At 38.9% G+C, this 23,358-nt stretch overlaps 1 protein-coding gene across 1 annotated transcript; it reads left to right on the top strand.

Annotated features, from left to right (window-relative positions):
- The first annotated feature begins 349 nt into the window (after window positions 1–349).
- Window positions 350–10,213, top strand: C2H3orf85 (chromosome 2 C3orf85 homolog). The gene is made up of 4 exons (XM_058045568.1): window positions 350–398; window positions 7,856–8,004; window positions 8,201–8,286; window positions 10,048–10,213. The coding sequence occupies exons 1-4, from the start codon at window positions 350–352 to the stop codon at window positions 10,211–10,213; spliced, it is 450 nt and encodes a 149-aa protein (XP_057901551.1).
- Window positions 10,214–23,358: the final 13,145 nt, after the last annotated feature.

The following is a 23,358-nucleotide window of genomic DNA, read 5'->3' as shown; positions in this document are numbered from 1 at the left end:
AGGATGAGGGGGAAAATAGTCATGCAAAAGACTGATTGACTGAAGTTTACCTGTTAAATGTTCATAGAACAAGCCTGATGTGCTATTTTGCATCATAAAACTTACAAAGAAGTAAATCTATCCATACAATAATGAGCCATTATGGCTCATTAGAGACTCAGCTTGCAAAGTCCAAAGTGTACAAACGGGCATATAGGACAAATCTGAACTAAGCATTGTACCCTGCCCTCTGCCTGAACCAACCCCTTACACGTATCTGGTAAATGATTTATAAACCTAAAGATAGCAAAGTATAAAACTGTATCACTCTCTTCACTTTACAAACGAAACCATTTCTGAGTAATTTGCCATGGCTCGGAAAATGTTTCAAATTTTGGTGTCTGCTCTGCTGTTTACAGGTACGTGCTTGGCATCCTATCTCATGTCATTCTCTTCATGCTTGTTAAATAGTCAGCTGGCAAAAAATCCTATGTTACCACCAGAACAGCACCAATGGAAGAGAATTAACTGGAAATCACTGCAGCAGGGACATACAGGAGAGTGAGTGCCGCAAGAGAGAGTACCGCAAGATTGCATGGAACATTCTGTGAAGTATAGTTTGATTCTGCTCCTCGTGACTACTTTTGAGCTTTTTACTGCTCATGTATAAGTAAGAAGGATGCATTTCTGACTGAAAGGCATTCTTACAGGATGATTTCCTGAACTGTTAAAATTGTAAAAAGAGCTTGATGCTGTTTCTACAAAATCTTCTTTAAATATTATTCTTATCTCAGCATTTATTGTTTGTAGGAAACAATTTGACATACCTTTATAAGGACCCAAAATAATCTGTTTCACAAATGATTTCTGGAATACCTGGCTTGAATTTCTTAAGGAGACTGATTGTTTTAAAGCACTTGGGCTGCCTGGATGTCAATCCTTCACAGCACTGTGTAACCAGAGCATCTACAATCAAGACTCAACCTGTAAAACTTGGACCAGAGGGAAAATGGGTGGGGCAGGGCTACCACATGCCCTTCCCAAAGCAGCACACGCTGGTACAGTCAATGATCAGTGAAGCATGTGCTGCAGGATTAATTTGTTTCTCACAAAATTAGAACTAACCAGGCAGGCAGTAAGTGACAGCTGACTTCCCAAGTGATTGCCCGCACCCTGACAAGATGGTCTATCCACATGCATGCATTAAAAGCATTTCTTAGATTCGAGTGCTCCAATGCACATGCAGTAAATACATGATGTGAGTAGCTAAGGCAGAATGAGGGAGACAATGATTAATTGTGGATTACTGGAAAATGTTTTGTAAATTGGGACCACAGTCAGGTATAATCTCTCATGGTTTGAATTCACTTCCATGCCATATGAACCTGAGTTTTGGCTGCAGTGAGGCTCTGTAGGGAAATAAGGAGATGGAAAGGGACTTTGTCTCTTTGGCGAGTTTGAGCTCACCTATAAACCCTTTCCCCATATTTGTCCTTCCTGATCTGCAGTTGAACTGGTACAATTCCTGAGTACTTGCCTATCTTCTTGAACTTCACCTCCTTTCCATTGAAGGCCATTTATAGCACAAATAGTGTCACCAAGGCCAAGCTGGGAGTGCAGCAGCTTGCAGCCCCTCCTTTTGGAAGACTTTACTTTCCTCTCTTTTATGTCTCTTGTCTTGTTTACCCTCTTTTCCAGGTTTCTATTCTTCAAAATACATGCAGAACTACTTATTAGTAGTTTTAATGAGCTGTTAAAAATTTGATCACAATCAGTTCAGTTTTTCATTAATTGTAAATCTTTTCAGCAACAGTTAAAGTGGTGGTGAAGTAAAATAGAGACTATAAGATTGTTGTGAGAATCTTATTTTTCTTCATGCCATCAATTCAGCTGCTATAAATCACTCCTCATAGTGAACCATGGTCACAGCACTTGGAATAGGCTCTCTGGACCTTTTACTTTAGCTTCTGGAGAGCAGCTGCAAGGGATGAGGTAGGAGTGTGATGTCTTGGCACTGAGATAACTGCTGAAGTTTCTCAGGTGTCTGATGGGGGTGTTTTGCCACAAATGGATGTAGAAAGGAAATCTCAACAGGACCCACTGAGTGGACCAATGGACTGGTGCTTTTTCTAATACTTTGCTGCAGTGGAAGTAGCTCCTTCCCTAGGATTATCTAGGATTTTTGCCAAATTGTCTTGCTATTTACCCATGCTGGAAACTTTCCTGACCCCTGGCATCATCACACATATTGAATATGTTCAATAGCTAATTCTGCATTAAGTGTCTGTAACTTCTCTATGCCTTTGCTGATGAGGGAATGAGGCTGATGCTATAGCTCTAAGGATTGCTAATGACATCTCTTGAACCAGAGAGCTCTTTGTGTTCTTGAAATTAAGAATTGTCAAAGAATAAAATCTATTTTACTTGAAGCTTGAAATAGAAACAGATAAGGCCAAAATTTCAAAGACTGGATGATATACAAAGAGTTGAAGCACTTAATCAGTTACTTTAACTCTTGCTGTCAACAGGTATTAGCAAATCTGACTAATTTAATTCTATTCTAAGGCTTGTTACCATCCAAACACTCCAGGATACAAAGCCTATGTACATGTGGGAGGATGGATTGTAGGAGAATAGAGACAGTGCTGAAGGCAATCTCATCCCTGAGGAGTTGCAGCTGTACCAATTACTAAAGAGTAGGAACAGGCCTGCCCTTTATAGGTCACAGCTATGTCCAATAAGGATGGGTGTTATAAAAAGGCGGGTTAGGAGTTTGTTGGCTCTGCTGTGCGGAGTAGTACGGGTAAGGCAGTCGTGCAAGGGACAGGAAGGAGTCAGCTGGCTGTGCAGGAGGAAGAGTAAAGGAGTCAGTGTTGTGAGGAGCTGCCCATGGGAACTCAAAGAGAAAAGGTCTGAAAGTTTTGTAGTAAGATGATAAACCGATGGTGACAGTCAGATTGGTTCCAAGCACTGATGCCAACAATTGGTGGCCCATATGGGGATGAGTCCTGACACGTACACACAAACATTTTAAAAAATAATTTGAAAAGCAATGTGCAGATGTTAGACATTAATACAATTATACTTTTCAACTGAAAAAAAAGGTGATATCTGGGCCAGAGTTGACCTGCAGAATCCACAAGTTTATCTTTGCTGCAATCCAGCTGCTTTTTGCAGTGTACTGACAGATGTCTTGATTTCCATGGAATGCCACATAATCTAGAGAAATACTTGAGTGAGGAGAGAAGCAGCTGCTGCCACATTCTTTTCAGCTGTTGCACTGTGGTATTCTGAGTCCTCAGACTGAGTTCTATGGTCTGACTTTGTGAACTTAGATTTAGAAAGTCAGATAGCTGGAACATGGTGGGGAGGTGGTCCGTTCTGGCTCATTCTAGTCTTAGGAAACACAGCTGAGCTGCAGACTTGATTTACTTTTCAAAGTTCCTAACACGTCAGCACCTGCCACCTCAGCAAGGTTGAAGTTTAGCTCTGTCCAAGTTTAGCCTCTGTCCAAGCTCTGTCCTAAAGAGCTGATAAGACTGGCAGCCTTACCTCCATGAACTGAGATTTTGACCAAAGTCACCATAGCCAATAATAAAAAGAGTTATTAGACCTAAAGGAAAGGAGCCAGGGCAATTACCAAATTTTGACATTTAAATTACATTGATATTAACTTAAACAATATGTTTTCAAGTTATCAGAAACTTGCAAGTCCTCAGAAACTTGCAAGTCCTCAGAAACTAGGAAGAAACAGTAGTGTGCACAGAGAGTGTTTGAAATGCTGCTAAATAATTGTCAGGTTTTTATAAATATCACAACAAATCAGACATAAAGCACTTTTCCCTGTGGTAGATGCACACCAGGGGTAAATTTTGATCCTTACCCTAGAGATTGCTCCTTACCACCTATAAAATAGTGCTGATGTGGATAAAACAAACAGGCTTTGGGGTAGATAGTGGAAGAAGAAGTATATCCTGTACTAAGACAAGCTTGAAGATTTGTCTTCCTATCATTAAACTCTGCCATTAGATGTGCAAATTGAGGCCTGCCTGTTCTCCCCAGACTACTAAGTATACAATGGCTCTTGCTACTTAACTTCTACAAAAGAAAATGTATATCAATTAAAAAGGTCCCTTAGCAGGCAAATGTGTCAAAACTTAATCCCATACTCATCTTTTTGATTGTGTGATGAAGTGGATCACTGCAAATTCAGCTGACAGAAAAAGATGTCTTCCTGGGAAGATTTTGTGGCTGCACCCAGCTGAGTATGTTGCTGTCTAGAAATCTATCCTTGTAAAGAGAAATATGCTTCCATTGAAGTCTAGGATGAAGAGATTTTAAAGCACAGTAATTTAAAATGTATCCAGGTTGATTTTCTATTTTGAGTGCAGTTTGCTGTGATAATTTTTATTATTACTTGGACATTCCAAGATATTTGATATGCCTTTTCATAATCAGGCTTTTTTCATTGGTTTGCTTTATCTTTTTTATATACTCAATGCTGGATTAAGTGCACATTTTCTTTTTTGACAAAGATGGCAAGGTTGTATATCCATCTCTCCTCAATTTTAGTCTCAGATCATAGTAATCCAAAATCAGATGCTCAGAAGGCATAGTAGCAATAATGACTACTAACAGTTTTCCCTCTGGACAATGTCTTTAGGTGCACAGACAAAGACAAAGCTATCTGCTGAATGCAATAATTACATGAGCTAAGCATCTGCTTGCGCAAAACAACCAATTTTTTTTGTATAATTTGCTTTTCATGTGAGAACACTGAGTGAATCTTCAGGAGATGATGAAAGGAAACACTCTAACTGGTAACAGCTGACATAACCTCAGCAATAGTCCACCCTCTGCACATGTTTCTTCTGTTTTCCCACTGGGACATTTATATCTAAAAGTACTTTTCAAATAACATATTTATCTAAGAGAGGAAAACAGTATTGAATAATAATAAAAAAACCACAAAAGAAAATACAATATGTCTGGCTGCTCTTCACAGTGAGTTAACTGTTTCAGTACAACTCGAAGTTCTTCATTTTTTGCAGCTTGACTTTATGCACTATGAGCCATTCACCCACTTGCTCCTAACCCCCTCTAGTCTCACATCAGATGCTTTGAAAATCCAATCTCCCGGTTTGTGTGCTAATCTTCTACAAGATGCACTCCTTCAGTAAAACTGTGTTTATAAAGCAAATCCTTCCACAATATTTTGTTAAGCTATTCAAAAGAAGGGGGAAAATTACACCCAGTCCAAGAAGCTTAAATTGAAGCAAATTGAGTTCACTTGATGAAAACTCTACATTGTATTCAGAGGGGCTACTCAGATGGAGACAGCTGGTCTGATGACCCCAGGTCTACATTAGAGCTGAGTGGAGACCTTGCTTTTTCTGAGCTCTGCCAGAGCACAAGCAAATGTGCAGCCACACTGAAAGACCAACAGGGCTGATTCTGGTTATGCTAGAAATTATCTCGCTGGAGTTTTTCCAGAGGTGAGTGAAGTTTGCCATGTTCAGAGACTTATTGTGATCTTTACAGCAAGACAAAGAAAGAATGAGATAAGCCTAAAGATTAGGTGATATATAACGGCTCTTACATGATTTTCTCTTGGTACTTCTGCCTTTTTGGAGTGCCCCAGCAGCTGGGGACAAGTTCTGCAGAGACAGCTCCCAGGAAATGAAATAGCAGCTAGAAAAGAATAAGAACTGGGTGTCAGCATTGACAAGAGAAGCCAAGAGCAGTGCTGGCATACCTACCTCTCCTCAGAGCAGGCAAGTGCACTTCAATCAAAGTGAATACTTAGCCTAGTTAGGGGTGGCATTTCTCGTTGGATACAGATGCAGCCAGAGGAAGCTATCTATTAAAAATTGACATATAAAACCCTGAAGATGCAGCTCTCTGTGCCACAGTAGCTAACACCTCACTGTCCCATCAGTGGAATGACAAGATCATTTTTGAAGATGCTGGCAGCAAGAAAAAAACCTACAAGAAGCAGAGCTGCTTAATGTCCTTTTTTTTCAGCTTATTTCAAATGGAGGGCCAGAGCACATATTGGTGATAAAATGTAATGTTTAATGGCCCTTACTAACTATATGTACATTTAAAGAAAATTGAAGCCTTTTAAATTTCTGGGATCGAGTCAGTTTCTGATCCCAGTTCAGTTATTTCAGTCCAGAAATGTAATCATGAGCTTACAAAATATTTAATACAAAAAAATCCACAGAAAATTCCCTAAAGAGAAATCAACAGCTCAGAGATTTTTCTATTGGAAAATAGTAAATTGCCAGAGGAATGTTGAAATTTGGTACAAGCATAGTTTTCTCTTGTGCAGCTCTAGAATACAAGTATAGCAGCTTAATAGACATATGCATGAAATATATTTTCTTCTTTCCCAGCCTTCCACCAAATGTCTGAACTTACTTTTTTTCATGGAGTTGGTAACATTTTTGAAGATGGTATTCCTTGAAAATTCCCTGCCCTAAAACTTCTACCTCCACTTTCTGATTATAATAACTTGGAATATGAAGAAACTGAAGTAGCAAGGAACTACTGGGACTGTGATTGCTTGCTAAGTAACTTTTCTAAAGTACTATTTGATGTCTGTATTAAGAGCAAAGATTATGACTATCCTCACTTTTTTTTTTTTTGTTCATTACTGTATAACCAAACTCTTTCTCATCTTCTTTTTAAGCATTTTTGGCACTGAAAAGAAACAAAGTGAAAAGGACCAGCAAACACTCTAGCTCACATATCTTCTACGTATATGAATTCAACGAACATTTTCTTCTATTTAAAAAACTAAAAAGCAACAATATTGTGGATGATCAGGAAAGCCAGCAATAATTACAAGTGAACTGAATTCAACTGAAATTGCATATGAAAGCAAACATTTGATACTCCCGGTTAGATTTTCTCCCTAGAAATTCAGGAATCAGGGCATAGGAGAGCTGTGAGCGAGGTTATAGATTGCCCTGCTGAGCTCCTACTCTAAGACATATTAGAAAACGGTTGAGGTTCTTGGCCCATGTGTTCCAAGTATGTGCAGGTCGCTCTCAAGTGTCCATTTAAACCCACTTGACTAAATTGGAGCACAGCTGTTTGCAGACACTGGCCTCAGCTCAGTTGATGGATCTGAGCTCCATCTTAATCAGTGGTTCATTAAAAATTGTGTGATTTGGACTGACATGCTATTTTGGACTCTTTCAGCCCGAAATTAACTTATGTCTCAAACACTCAAGACTAAAAAGAAAAGGTTTTTTTCCTGTACCAGCATCTTTCATGTGAAGCTAAAGAGGAATTCTGACCTTTGTCTTGTGAAGAATATTTTTTTCAAGATTTGTAAGGACTCCTCCTGCATCTATGGTGACCTCAGAAGCTATCTGAAGCAATGCAATAACAAGATTAGAAGTGCAATATCTTCTCTTCGGAAAGTAATTTCCAAGCATGTGGTTTCTATGTTGATACTAATGAGAGTAAATATCACATATAAACCAGGAGGGTCAGAAACCATAGATACATTCATAGGTAGGGTTTGTGTTATTTTAAAAAACTTTAGGCTCTCAGCACACCTGAGACTAGTGGAATTATAGTCTAAGAGGATTTTTGTAACAAAATTTTGCATTAAAAATAAATTAGTTCCTCAATTAAGTTGTAACTTTATTTACTTCAGATTCAACTGCAAAATAATGATTTAGAACATTTGTTTTATTAACTTCAGGCCTAAAAATAAATTTTCTTTCTGTGAATCTAAGGTAGGACCACCTCTGATTTTTATTAAATAAACTACAGATTCAAAACCATGTTCTGTGGATATAAGCGTATTATTGAAGTGCACATTCAAACATATTTTTATGATATTACAAATATTTATTAGCTTCTGTTTCGAGTGTCCTTGGAGCACCCTTTCTGACAGAAGAATCAGTGAATCAGTTCCTGCGGCTCAAACGACACGTACCATATTCTCCGAGCTACTGGGACTCAGGCAGCAGCCAGAACACGTGGGCATACACTGTGGCTCAACAGGTATCTCCTTCCTCATGCAGCACCTACTGAGAAAGAGAAAGCATGGGTCTGGAATTAATGTGTAACATACATCCTTTGGGTCATGGGAGGAAGTTTTTCTGATTTATCAACCTGGGCAAGGCTGCTCAGTAGTCACAGAGAATATTTATTTAGTATTAAAGCTCAGAATATTCCTTTCTGTATTGATCTACTTCAGATTAGTGAATCATGGGCAGCTCTGAGGGAAACAGCAAAATACTACATGGACTTGGACCCTTATGCCTTCGATCCTTCGACAGCTGGGTTCGATGGGGTTTCTCAACAGAGCATTTCATAGACTCGGAGCCTGTGTGTACCTGAGTAAGTAAAACTGGCCCCTAAAAACTGCTGACAATTGGTTTATAGTGTCATAGCCTGACACAGTGAAAAACCCAATTGTATCTTGAAAAACTAAAGAAGATTTATTTCTGCTGTCTGAGTTTAATGGTTATTTAAATGTGGTCATTTTATTTTGGCAGAGTCTTTTTAAAGTATGTTTTGGAAAAGCTCATTAAGGGCTTAAAGAATATATATCCTTTTAAAAGTCCACAGAAACTAAACTGCTTCCTATAGAGTTGATTTAAAAAGCAGACAGAAAGCAATTCCTGAGGAGAAAAATAAAAGATAAAAAACACCACCTATTTCAGTAGCAAAACTATATTCAGTGTGGAATAAAATCTCAGCAGAACAAAACAGAGAATGAGACATAGCAGTTGGTAAAAGCAATATTTATAGATTGGCACAGGAGTACATGAAACAAAGAGTTGCAAACTGTCTCAGAGAAATTGTTAAGGATTGGACACATTTTTGGAACAAATTTTTTTTCAAATTTGGGGAACAATTACTAAATTATTCAGTTGGACAAGCACAATACCCACATTATTCCTGTGGAGCACTTTTCCTGAGAAGATACTGCAGTCCTTAAAAATGGTAGAACTAAAGGAGCAGGTAGAACTAAAACTCTACAGTTTCAATACTTAAAATAATTACTAAGACAGCAATCTGTCAGTCTGACTGAAACCAGGAAGAGGAAAATGGGTAAACTTCTAATATACTTTGAACTGAATATGCTTTGAATTTTATTTACTTAAAAAGTACCCTTTTTTTGAAAATATGTTTCATTTTGAAATGTTGCTTTTGTAAAGACCTTTTTTTATAAGATAGGAATTTGACTTGGAGACTCTCAGAGTAAGCTTTCCAGGACTGTTCCACCTGAAAGGTGACACCAGTTTCACTTACTTTGAGCAGAAATAAAGTAGGAGGGAATAGCTAAAAGCTATAGTTTACTTTCCCTCCTGCTGAGGCTTCAGCTGGAGCCCTTGGGCAACTGGAAGGAAGCACCAGGTTATTCATTCACAATTTCTAATACTGATATGGGTGGATAACAGCAGTCACTTCTGCCTTATGACAAATTTACCTGAAGACACTTTATTCGGTTTTCTGAGAAAAACCCACTGTCTTTCCCATCAGCAAAATTCCTGACAGAGAAAAGCCCTTTGTCTAATTACTGGTTGTGCATCCATGTGCCTGATGGCTGTGATTGCAGCAGCTGCCAGGCAGACTCCAGGATGAGTTATGCCTCCAGAAAGATAATCCTAATGATTGTTGTATGACAGGATTAAAGCCACTTACATAAACACATTTGCAGGCACTCCCACTGAAATATGGTTATGATTTTAAAGCAAGGCTAGTTAACTCACAGACTGAAATAAACTTTCCAGTGCTAATGTGACAGGAATTGACATCTAGTGTTTTTGAGAAGCCATGTAGTAGCAAAGAAGCATCAAGCTAGAAGTTACAAAGACCATTATGGAAAAGTAGAAGAATTCTTTCCAACCTTATTTTTCTTCATTATTGATAGTTCTGAAATGGAAAGCCCATAAAACCTATGCATTCAGGGGCTGTACTTCCAGAAGAAAACATTTGCAAAAGCTGGCAAATCTGAAGACTACACCTGTTGATAGGATCTTTAATTAATTCTGTGATTTTTGTTTTTCTAAAAGTAATTTATTGCATCTTTTCTAGCAACAACATCAGATCCTACATGGAGCATCTACAGCAGTCTGAGACTCACCTCCAGCAACAAGCTATTAAATCCTACACATCCTGTATCTGGCCTTGTTATGGCATGTTATGTATTTGCCATTATGTATTTGATAAGATGACTATATCTCCTCCCACTTGGGTCTAAACTCAAAATTAACACACTAATTCTCTGCATAAATACTGCATATTTTATATTCATAAGTAGAACTGAGATATAAGTCATGGTAAATTGAATAAGTTGAAGAAAACAACCATGAACTTTTAGCAGGTTAGATTTAAAATGTCTGGTGTTCAGGTAAAACATTCTTTTGACTAAAAAACTGTTTGAAGACACACATTCCTGCTTCTGTGACTGAAAACCACGTTTTTATTTCTCAGTATTTTCCTTAAACATGAAATGTTTTTGAGAGGTGAATAAGAAATTAAAATGGGTTACTTTGGATGGATGAGAGAAGTAGAGCACATTTGCTTCAGGTATACCTCTGTAGTTCAAGTGCATTTCCATTTTTTCAAGTACTAGTAGTAGGTGTTGTAGTACACATTCATATCAATGCTTCTCTTTCCTCATTTAATCTTCTGTACTTGGTCTTGAATGCCAAAATGAACTGAACTCACAGCTATTACTGTGAGTTGTTTTTTCTTATTCCACAGAAATGGGAAATGGTAGAAACATTCATGGCTCCTTTTCTGTAAAGAAAATGGTGGTGACAAATGTTCTTTATGTTCTTGAGCTTGGAAGTTTCCTAGTTCCTGTTAATTAATGTACCTTATTTCAGAACATCTTTGAAGAGAGGATGAGGCTTCCATGTTTCTTTTATATATTATTAATATAATGCTAACAATAAAAAGCTTTTTCAAACTTGGTCAAAATTTCTGCATGAATAAAGATGACCTGTTGAGGAAAACAAAATGTATGGTAACCTAATGTCAGGGTAGGTGAAGGAAGGAAATTTTTGCTTGCTTTTTATCCCCAAAGAGCAGTTTGTTCATGTTGTGCTTTCAGGATTCTTTGTGAATATGGACTGTACACTAACTGGAACAAATTTGAAGACAATGTTGGATCTTCTAGAAAGAAATCCACATTCTGGATTTTTGGCAATCTCTACCATGCTTCTAGGTATGAAACTATTCTTAGGTCATTATTAATTTCCCTGCGTAGGACAATGACCCTGAAATTGCCATTATTCATTAGCTGAAGCTGAAAGTTCATTAAACACTTGAAAGAGATAAATGAGGTGCAAGTTCAGTATTTGCCGTGTAGGATTTCACATCTTTAGTCACACTACTTAATTATGAACAGTTCATTCAAAGATGAGGGTTGACAAGTGATATATAGACTAAAGACCTCACTGGTTAAACACAGTCATGGCCTGTCCCTGCTGTCTGCCTTCTCTGCACTGGTCAATCTTGGATAAGCTAGGGGTCTAGACCCTAAAAATTCCAGTGTTTTCCTCAGTAGCAGCATAGACATGATAGAGTTACTGAAACTCTTCAATTTATAGCAAAGTGCAGGACCGTAAGGATAAGCATTGCCTTTTATTTTAAGTGGATATGCATTGAAACTCCAAGGATGCACCTTCTCCAGCTGAGCATCTTGCTGGTCCCAGAGAAGTTGCAACTCTGCCGGCATTGATGCTCATGCCACTTGTGAACCTGTTCCTGAAGTATTGCTCTTTTCTGCCCATCTCTCTAATTGGTGTAGTTTCTGTCAAGGCAGAGGTTTGTGATCTCTCTGTGCATTAACTGCAGTTTTCATGCCTGCATGTCAAGTTAAACCAAAATGGAGGTAGTTCAGGACCTGGTTTGCAGATGGACAGTAGACATCCCTGGAGTGGGGATGACAAAGTCCATTAGTGAGGTGGAAGGTAAAGTGAAGTGCTATCAGCTACTATCTGCTATCAGCTAGTGAAGTAACTGCCCAACCCTTATGAGCCATTTTAGGGTTGTCAGAGCCATAAAATTAGGATAACCACTGTCTATTGCCACGAGGACAGTCTTGCACAAGGCTGGCTTTGCAACCAAAACGTCAGACAATGCCAGGGGGTGCAATTTGACAGATCTGTTGTACTTAGACATGACTAATTCCTTTAAAGGAGTTGTTCTGAAAGCCAGAGACTCAATACTCAATCTGCAAATCCATAGCTTCAAGCTAATGTCAGTAATTCAGATAATTAGTCTTGCTGAATTAAATGGGAAGAATTGTGCATGCATGAGTAGCGGTGGAGGACGAGATGCTTATTTTGTGTTATCAAATACATGCCACTCATGACAATGAGCAAATGGTGTTCACAGCATTTGAATATTAAACACCTTAATCTGCATTTATTAATAACTGGGGAAAATATTTACCCTGTGAATTTGCTACCCCTGTTTATCTTCACGTATTGTTTCAGTACTTTGACACAAGTAAAGCTGGACTCTTTTCTGCTGACTTTTCCAATGCATCTTTATGTTTCCACCTACAAATTTTATCTCCTTGCTTTTTTCTACACAGCACAGCTTTTTCTACACATGCAATACATTAGCAATGACAAAACCAAAGAGTAGTGTTAAACTAAAGAGAACTTCAAGTACATCTGTGCTGATCATGGGAGTGGAATTACAGGTCTCAGGGCATTTTGCTTCTGGTGCAATGGAGAGCAGTATTTATTACGATTTTCTGAATACTGCAAGTTTTTTGAGGAGAAAAACCCTAAGCCACACAAATACCAGAGCTCCCTGAGGCTAGAGAGAACAGAGTTCCTCTGAGAGAGGGAACAGGCAGAGAGGAAGAGGAGACACAGGAAGCTAGAGTCAGGTTTGTCTCTGTATAGATGTTAACTGGATGGATGCAGAACTTCCACCAGGCAGCCTGATTTTCCAACTGTTTCTGACTCATGTGAACACGGTGACTAAAATAACAGAACGACAGAAATCAGGATTTCCAGGTATCTCATGGTTGATATCTAACTCCAGCAGCAGCTTTTTGCCAGGCAAGGCCCTTACAGGGTGTCCTTCCCATGGGAGTGGCAAGTCAGTCATGCTGCAAATCCTTCCTCAGAGCACCTGCCCATTTCCCCAGCTTCTTGTATCCCTATCTTTCCTAATCTTAGAAGAATCAAACTGCCTTTGAATCTTTTCTACTCTGTCAAGTTGAATTGAAAACAGCCCACAAGTTAAAAAATTACTGTGGCTAGACATAAGGGAGAAACGTGTACCTATGGAGACAGCATGGTTGTAGGAGCCTTGCTTTGTTAGGGAAACAGAGGAAGGATTCACTCTAGTCAGACATGACAGGAGAAGTAAGAAAACCTGTCATTTCAATAATAATTGAAGAAAAATATTAATACTCCATAGCTTTCTTTTAATGAGAAAAGCAAGTCATTCTGAACACAGTGAAGAGAAAAAGCTATAGAATCCAAGTAACCTATATATAACCCACATTACAAGTGTTGAGTGTGGGATAAGTACTAAGATACAGTTGTCTATGAACTCAGCAGGTGAGTATATAGAGGCAATGAGAAAAAAACACTTATTTTATGACCTGAAATGGTTTCTTTAAACTGAACAGTGGCAACTGGTATTCAATGAAAACTCTATCCACTACTTCATCACTGCTGTAGTTCATGCAATTGAACCTGGTCCCAGATACTTTTAATGCATAAACCTTTTGAGCTTGCATCATACTAATACTATGCCTTGCTTTACATTTGATCTTCTGTTGTCTTAATTTAAACTGGAACAGCTGAGACAAAATACTCATCTAATCTACACCTGCTGCTGGCTGCCAGCAAGAGTGAGCTGTGTTCAAGGCAATTTATGTTGGCTGATTAAGTGTATCAACCACCCACCTGAGGCAGGAGCATTGCCACAACCTCTTCATGTAGAGTGTGAAATAAATTGTTAGTGTTTTGCGCCATCCATAGGAGAACATGAGCTCAGTAGTTAAAATATAAACATAGAAAGTTATCCAAAACCCAAAAAGTTCAGCCAGGAAATAAGCAGTCTTTGTATGTGACTATTATGTTAAGTAAACAAACATCAATAATTACTATTCTGCCTCAAACACTGTTGAAGAGCTATGAATTCCAAACAATATTACATCAAACCTGCAGAGCCTACTTTCCACCAGCTGCTAAAAAGAGGAGCAATTCCTTCTATGAGAGATGAGTGGTATCAAGCTGGATATCTGTAAAGGTGATCAATGTAAGGCAACACAGCAAACAGCTGTTCCCTTTGAGCCCAAGCCACATCCCACTGCAGCACTAGGCAGGCTGAGAACTGCAGCTGACTGCCTTAGAGATAGAACAAGTACTCATTGAGACTCGTAATGCAAATTTAACCACCACCTCCCAAGGGGAGCAAGCTTTCCCTATGCCAGTGTCAGTCCAGACAGGGATAGGGAGGGAAGAAGGGACAGACAGACGAATTTCAGCCCTCTAGGGTCAACTACTAAAAGCTTCTTTCTCTATGAAGCATTACAGGATAGTCAGCTTGGAGTGACACTTCCTATTCACCTCCTTATTCCTGGTCATAGCAGCCACTACTAAGGTGATTTCATGCCAGTCACTGACTCTGTGGCAGAACTGAATAAGTATGTGAAATCCTATATGAATAATTCAACTATGTCCTGCTTGTGATTGAAAGCTGCTGTGCAGCAGGGAGCTCACTCAAGCAAGGCTTATAAAACATCCTTAAAACTGCTGTCAATCCTATTATCATAAATCCAAGGCTGGACTGTGCAAGGTGCAATGAGAAAACAGTTATTGTGGCATCTTCAAAATGAAGGTAGGACTATCTAAGGGCAAGAAAACAACCACAGAAAGAAAGTGACTAAAAAGAAAACCATGGATGATGCTGGTGGCTGATTAGCACTGAAAAACAACTGATTTGGTAGTTATTTAGAAGAAATATTTTAAAAATATATTATTTGTAACTTCAAACTGGCTTTAGTTGAACACAGCACTGAGAACTATAAAGTGCTGCTTCCTCTTGGTGTCTCTGTTGAAATATTTATGGTGCTACCCTTGCTATGGAGTTCAGGCAGGAGGCTCACTGCCAAAAGATCTACCACAACCTTCCTGATGGCTTGGGACTTATACAGCCCCATGTTAAACTGTGGGCAGGATGCAGTCCAAATTTTCCAATGGTACCTTATAAAGCAAGGTACCTTTATATATATATGCCTTTATATATAAGGCACCTTTACATTATAGCAAAGCTACATCTGCTGACTTTTGGTTTTTAATTTAGAGAACTTGCAATAATGAGGAAGAGCCTATTTAAAACATTTAAATAGTGAACTTAAGAGGAACAAAAATTTAAAAACCCCCATGCTTTTATTCATAAATCATTTGAAACAATTACCTTTTGCTAAGTGTACAAACAATTCAATATTATACTTTGTGGATAACAGAAATAATTTTTCTACAAATAAGAGAATAGCCTCCCTTTCATTATTCAGGATTACACATACTCATCCTTTCTTATCCTCTCTGCCCCAAGCTAAAATCTATTTTCATTCTCTTAATAATTGCCAGAGGATTACATCTAGCCCAAGTACAAGTACAGGTACTTGTATAGCAACCAAAGATTACTCTGTGCCTCACTAAAATGTCCAGGCTGCCTTGATCTGTCAAGTCAACTGTATCAAGAACAGCATATGCAGCAGCAATTACAAAATAAGAGAATTACAAAAAAGTCCCTTCTCTTGAAATTATAGTTTTTGTAATTCAGGCATACAAGTCTGAAACCAGAAAACGAAGCTGAAGGATTTTGAGAGAATTGCTCATCAGATGGATCCCTCTTTCCCACAGAGAAAGCTTTGAAGCTATGTTATTAATGGAAACAGTGACAACTGAGGACAGGATCCTGTTTGACAGTCTTCCTTTTCAGTTCTTAACTAACATATAAAATTGCATGGTGGAAATGGAGGGGCAGTTACCAACGCATACTGAAAATTTATCCACACCCTCCTAAAATCAGCTTCTGAAAGAACTATTAATGAGTTAATGAGATTAACGCAGAAGAAGACTGCATCATCTACATTGTAGCCAATTGATTAGAAGAAATGAGTCAGGAGAATCAGGAGCAGATAACTGTATCTGTCTCAGAAGGTCATTAGACAGCCTGGGCAAGCCAAGTTGTCTCTAAATCTTTTTCAAATTGAACTAATGTGCCCTGAAACCTGCTAGCTTGAGACTGCTGTTAATATCCAGATGTCCAGATTGGGAACTCTCAGAGAAATATTTTGAAATTGTCAGTTCTGGTTCTGAACAAGGATTAAAAGTAGCTCATCTGTGTCGATAAATTGACTAGCAAAGACTGGATCTGTCCTTTGCATTTGACCCTGGTACAAGTGATATGGCTTCTTGAACAAGTTTTGCAGCATCAGGAGTCAATCAATTTTGAGTTGATTTTACCAGCCCCTAAAATTGGACATCCTGAAATGTGTGTGTTTCAGGCTCACCGCACTGAAGAGGACAGAAGTGAATTCATTACCTTTCTGGTACAAGATCACTTGATGTGCAACCAATCATTATGTCCAATGCAAATAATGGATTGTGTTTCTGTCTCATTATCTTGTGACAGGATTGTTATTAACTTGTGACTAAACAACAGTTTTGTAGAAAGTCTCCTCAAGGATAGGCTATATACATGTATGTGTATATATATATATATATATATATATATATGCCTGATTCATTTTCTTCTTTTCCCCACTGCCTAGATTGGAAGTTAAATTGAATGGACCAATAAGAGATTGATAAACTGTGGGCTTTCGAGATCTCCAAGCTTGCATTAATGCAAGGAAATATATACCACAGATTTTTTTTTCAAACCCAGAAAAGTTGGCTGTTAAGATGGCATAACAGTTCACAGTGAGAACATGAATTTCCAAAAAAGGTTGGAAAGTGTCATCAAATTACAAGGTGATAATGAGGCCTGAGGCTTTTCCAGCATGTATGGATGTCCTGCTAATTTGGTAAGACAGTGCCTCCAGAAATAATTAATGATAGCATTTGTACAGATACTTCATCAGCAGAAACATTGGAGGGTGATGAATTCGTGCAAAGATTGCACAGGTAGAATAGAACAATCCATATAATAGACAGATATAATAATATGCTAGCAGTGTCTCCTTCGAGAGTGAAACTCAGTTTTTCATTTTCATCTCTTACCTGGGCTCAATGTCGCTGAAGAAGGCTTGAGTAATTTGAAGAAAATAAGAGTTGGGATTTTTTTTCAGTTGGGTTTAAGTATTTATTTTAATTTTACAGCTTTTATACATTTTTTTAATATTACATTTCTTAGAAACTACAAAATCATATTTAATCTTGAATGCCAAGCTGAAATTTTTACAGCAGATCCTGTTGTGTTGTCTTTGCTTTTAGGAGGAATGAGCACAGGTCCTACTGGGCACTCACCTTATTGACCAGCAGAAGAACAATTAAAATTTTCAACCCACAAATATACATGCATGGATATACATGTCACTTGAACTCCAGTTGCAAGTTGATTGAAGAGAGGCTACTTGTATTTGTACTTACTTATGCATAGATAACCATCTGAATTACCTGAATTCCCTTCCATGTTCTAGTAGAGATGCTTTTTAGCACTAACCCTCAACTTTGCAGCCTTAGCACACTTACAGAGGAAATACTTTCTTTAGCACATTCAAGGGAGATCAGGTCAGTCAAAAGGATATGAAATTAATTTAAATCTGCAAAATGGCTTATTGAAACAGCCTTATTGAAACTACAGCTACTACCAGTGATTCTATAGGCTACAGCTTCTGGACAGAGTTTCATTTTGTCCCACAAGGCTCCAGATTGTTTGAATTAAATTCACTGACTTTTTCTTCCTCTGCATAGTACTATCATAATGGTGAGAGAAAGATTCTTCCAAAAAGAGCCTCAGATTTTTAGAACTGTGTGGGATGACTCAAGAATTTCTTCTTGTGAGATGGTATCAGTCCTCGAAGTCATTCAACACATCATTGAATAAAGCCTAAGTCTCAATATTAACACCTTCTGTAAAGCCCAAAACACCTCTCAAATCAGCCAATAATCAGCCTAAATCAATTGATTACCATCATGCCTAGTGACAAGAGTTAGTAATGAACTGCATGTATTTTTCTGATTCAGTGGTTTGGTCAAGTGTTGTAGTTAATTTTGAGCTGGTATCCACTAGAAACTTTGGCAGTTTCACATTTCACATTCAGAGGTTAATGTTGATATGTCTGGGAAAAGAACAGGGAGAAATGAAGGTGTAACTCCTTGGTAAGTGTAGAAACAGTTAAATAACATAGTCAAACCCCATATATGAGTCATATTTTGCAACAGAAATACTCCCTGAGCTTCTCCTCCAAAAAGGAGATCAAGTTTTTATTTAGTGGAAACACATCATCCTGAATACATTGGAAAGAAATTTGGCTTGGGAGAATAAAAACTGAATTGAAAAATAAGTTTGCCTCCTTCCAGGAGAGCAGAGCATCCATGGGAGTGAGTGAGTTTGGCTGGGAAGAGTTCATGTCTGGCAGATGCAGCCTGGAGCTGGGGCACAAAGAAGCACAGAACAGGTGAGGAGGGGAAGTGTCTGCATAAGGCAGCTGAAAATAGTGAAGTGGAAGCACAAAGTGATCTTTTAGATTTAGTTTCAATAGAATTTGAATAGAATTTTAATTTCAAATTTCCTTGCATTTCCTTGCAAGGACTTTTATGACTATTTGTGCCAATGTTTCCATTTTTGGATGCTGCAGATGAACTCTTTCATGCATTGGTTTGTGGGGCAGGTGATTGTGAGATAACAGCCAAGTGTCCGGGCTGCTCATGCAAAAAGGTGCAGTGAGCAGGAGGGCAGCAAGGAGAAAAGATGAAATGTGCCATGTGCAGGTGGAGGGGAATGGGGGTCACACAAAACACTGTGATTCTGATCCTGTTGTCTGGGAATTGGAAACTTATGTGGCTTCAAGACACAGAAAGTAGGAAAAAGTAGGAAAAATTAATGAACTAAAAGGATTGAAAAATATTTCTCTTTCAAAAAATAAAATGTCTGGATTTTGGACTACTACCTTTTTCATCCCCATGCCTTTAAAACCTTCACACTTTAAAGATCTTGTACACAGAGCAGTCTTTCCCAGGAAATAACTTATAAGTTTTGTATGTTGTTCCCCTAAAAGACATCTTTTCTTCTTCCTCTTGAGTCTTGTTTTTTTTTGCTTAAGGCTATCATGGGGAAGACCAAGGGATTTAGTCACCCAGCAGAGTATTTATCATTACACAAGCCATGATAACAGTGTGTCACTGTGCTGTAAGTTACTGTAAGGAGGCAAGCCTGCTGAAAAGACACCACACAGGAGACTCCAGCTTTTATGCGAAAAGGGCTCTGATCATGCTCTGGGGATTACACACATGACCGTGGATGGTACTGTGAAGATCTCCCTTCCAGGCAGGAGGAAGCAAGAAGAAATCATAGAATCAGAGGATATCCTGAGCTGTAAGTCATCCACAAGGATAATCAAGTCCAGCTTCTGGCCCTGCAAAAAATAGCTCAAAAAATGGGAAGTGGCGTCATCCCAAGCTGAACTCGATGATGATGGTGGAACCATCATGTACACGGGGAAAGGCTGTGAGGTTTTGCTTATTTGGGGGTGTAACATGAAGCAGAAAAATGCAACAGAACAGTTTGGACAGAGAAGGCTGGGGTAGGGTCAAATTGGGGGTTGTGTTTTTCAAACAAGGAGCAGGGTGTTTGTCACCTGGTGTATGTCACCATTGGCCTGGACGGGAGAGGATGGAGCCAGACGGGGCTCTGGAGAGGCAGTTCAGACAGAGCTGGGAGTCCCCACAAGGTTAGAGGAAGTGGAGACCATCCATTCTTCATTTCACCTTGCAGAATTTGTGCAGAGTCCAAGGAAACCTGCCTTACCAAGGCTTGTAGGTGCCATTAACGAGGAGAGAGCTGTGACTGGGGCATCACTCCTTTTTACTCCTGGCTTCCCTGCTGTCCCCCAGGGCTCCCAGCACAAGTCAGTCAACCCAAAGGGCTCCCAGCACAAGTCAGGAAACCTCCCTGAAAAGCATCTGAAGCACAGAGTTTGGATTCTAGAGTTGAAGAAGTTGGCTGGAGTTGGGTGGAAGAGGGATCATACACAGCACATACTTCTGTTTACAACAGGCTGTTGCTCATGTAGTAAAATTTTTAAACAAATATTATGTTTAAAGGCCATTTTATAACTCTTGCTATTCTCCCCTTTGGAGATCTTTGACAACCCCCATTTCTTAGCTCTCAGGAAGCAACTCCACCTCAAAAATCTCACTTCTTGAAAGAATAGTTGCAGCAAAGAGCGAACTCCCTATTTCTTCTTACACCTCCCACACAGAAGTGTCAGGAAGGTACTGCCAAAACATTTTCTACGATGACTGGCAACTTGCTTGCGTGCCAAGAGAAAGGAACTTGTGAGAACATGCAAAAGTGTAATCCTGCAATTCCCTGCCTTGAAAAAGTTTTCAAAAAATGGTAATTACTTTTAATTGAGTTTGAAGATGAGAGCACTATAGTTTTTATTTTAATCTAAAGCAACTCACCCGTGTCTGTGTCTTCTAACTAAAACAGGAACAAGAGACAGAATGTAGCATGCACAGGTAAAATTTAATTAGCTAATCCCTGCTCATTATTCTGGACTGTCATTTGTTATCCTCATGTCCTATTTAGGAAATTATAATTTCTTCTGTAGTTCAAGTGTTATTATGTACAGTCCAATCATAATTTTGTCAAAAAACCTGTCTGAGGTGAAGAAAGAATTCTGCACAGTGCTATTTGTTCATCAATAGACTAGTCAGGCTTACCAGCCTTTTTTAAAGCACTTATAAAAGACACCATAGATCAGTATCAGCATTCTGCAAGAGCCATTTTAACTATTTCCTCCAGGTGATAAGCAGATTTCTCATAGACAAAAGAGCAGCTGACATTCCAGCTGACTTCAGATTATTTTTTTATGAAAGCAAAATATTTTCTGTTTCCGACCATAACTGTGGCCTTAAATTATGTGCAGGGATAGGACAGGTCTGTGCTTCACAACTGATGGCAAAGTCAGTGAGTCTTATGTCAACATCTTTTGTCCAAAACTTATTTGATAATGATGAAAAGGTGTCACTTAGTGATCTCTCTATTTGAAATGAATTTATGGTAAGACACTTGATGAACAGGTGCTTAAAATAGCAATACTTTTTTTATACCTGTGCCAGCTTCAGCTGCAATTTTCTGTAGCTAAATAGAGTATCACTGATATTAGTTTGGACAAATAAATCAACCCATACTGTTTTGAAGGGATCAAAGGAAAACAAAACCCCAGCAAACTCAAAGAACCTCTTCATCCCACCCCTTATTGGTGCTGTTACAATGGAAACTTCTGACTCATAATTCCCTCAATAAACCACATTTCCATCCCAGAGAAACAGCAATTGTTCTTCACACCTCCTCACACAGAGATGGTTTCAAGGACCATCAGAAGAATATACAGAGAACTAACCTAAAACTCTTCACATTCCAGACTGTAATCACTGTGTTCTGTTTCTTCTGAAAAGTCACTTCACTTCTGAACTCCCGTCCAGCCCTGACATTATTTTCCCAGCTCAGAGGATTTTTGCAGAAATAGACACAAGTTCACCACAGTCTGGAGGAGGCATTTCCCTGAACCGTAACATACCAGGGATATGACCTCAAGAATATGTATTTAGGCAGACCTTTAAAATACAGTTACAGGTGAAGAAAGTAAAGCAATACTGTTCTTGATGCAATACTATTCTTTAGCTTTGGAGAAGTTAAGGAGATGCTGAGACACAGCTGAATACCTGTAGACCATGAGACAAAAGCAGAAAAGAGGCAACAGAGATCAATCAGCACTAGGCTTTGGTTTGCAGTCCCTCCAGCCTTGCCCAGTTCCTCTGCAGTGGACACACAGAAGCATATAAGAAGAGAATTAACCATGAGTAACATTCTTCATCCTGCCCTGTGCAAACACCACTTCAAGAGTAAGAGAAAGCAGTGGAATTGAGAGAAGCTTGAAATTGATGTATAATGAAGTTACTGGCGCTGTATTGATAACTTTCAAAATCAGAAAAAGGAAAAAAAAGCTCATTGTAAGTCACTGGAACAGACATGGTTTTCACAACCCTGTTCTCATTTCTGCTCAAAGATATTTTTTTATTAAAATGACTACTAATTAATTAAAAGAAGAGCTCCAGGATAGTAGCTAGTGCTTGCTCTCTCTCAAATAATGGGGAAGAAAAAATACAGGGCACCCTTCTACACACCACCAGCAGCACTCATCTTAAGTAGCCCTTTTTTTCTGGTCCCTTATGTTGAAGTCTATTGGAGAGAAATCCCACATAGAAGGCAGGCCTGATGGAAATCCAGGAAGTTCACAGGATATAGCAGGTGCTCAGGTATATGAACAATAGGCAAATTATTGGCTCTCTCAGTGGTCACTCTCCTTTTTTTTTTTTGTCTTCTGCACAGGATTAATTTTTAAAATGGTTTATTTTCAAGTCTGACTTATATGTCTAACTGCAGCCAGCAAATTCCCGTTCACAAGCTTACATGTGTTTAGTAGTTTTGTGCTTCTTTACATATATCATCCTATGGAGACGGAGAAAAAGGAATTCCAAGTAGATTGCCTCTCTGAAGAGCTGCTTTAAGATATTTCATTTTATTGTACAGATCTATATACTGTTAACCATCATAGTAGCAGACTGCCATGACTAGAAATTTCTCCCTATTTTTTCCTAGCTTGCCAATTAACTGGGACTGCAATACAGAGGGAAAAATTTTGTTGCTGTTTGCTCATTCATGACCTAAGTAAACATCAGGACGAAATCAGTCCCACCCAAACCCCACTGTCAAGTGTGTTTGCACAGGTGTCACCAATTAGGGCAGAATTTGCCCTATAGAAAATGTCCAACCCTACATGCTGCAGAAAACTGACAAGTTGGTTTGGGATCTCACAGGGATGTTTGTAGAGCTGGCTGCACATAGCCTCAAGGTCTGGGGAACGAGGCATTTCTTTCCTTTGTGAATTGAACATTTCCGGTGTGTGTACTCCCTCTAACTGGGATGGAGTTGATTTCCTTCATAGCAGTCCATACAGTGCTGAGGTTTGTATTTGTGACATTATTTCAAGTTCTCATTTCACCCTTAGCCCCTACTCCAACCACTTTCCCAGAAGCTGCACATCATGGAGCTGTATCACCTGCCCATCCTGCCTTAGTGAGGGCTTCACTTCTTCCCAGTATTTCAGAGGAGGTGGAT

This window comes from Melospiza georgiana, chromosome 2 (assembly GCF_028018845.1).
Source record: "Melospiza georgiana isolate bMelGeo1 chromosome 2, bMelGeo1.pri, whole genome shotgun sequence".
NCBI lineage: Eukaryota > Metazoa > Chordata > Aves > Passeriformes > Passerellidae > Melospiza > Melospiza georgiana.
The sequence above is the reverse complement of the archived record's forward strand: the minus strand, read 5'-3'. Positions and strand labels throughout refer to the sequence as shown.

Bases quoted from the DNA above. Each gene is read 5' to 3' on its own strand.
- C2H3orf85 (XM_058045568.1), top strand. From the start codon at position 350: ATGGCTCGGAAAATGTTTCAAATTTTGGTGTCTGCTCTGCTGTTTACA. The intron at 8,005-8,200 runs GTATCTCCTTCC...GATCTACTTCAG, and splicing joins CATACACTGTGGCTCAACAG to ATTAGTGAATCATGGGCAGC. The intron at 8,287-10,047 runs GTTCGATGGGGT...CATCTTTTCTAG, and splicing joins TTCGATCCTTCGACAGCTGG to CAACAACATCAGATCCTACA.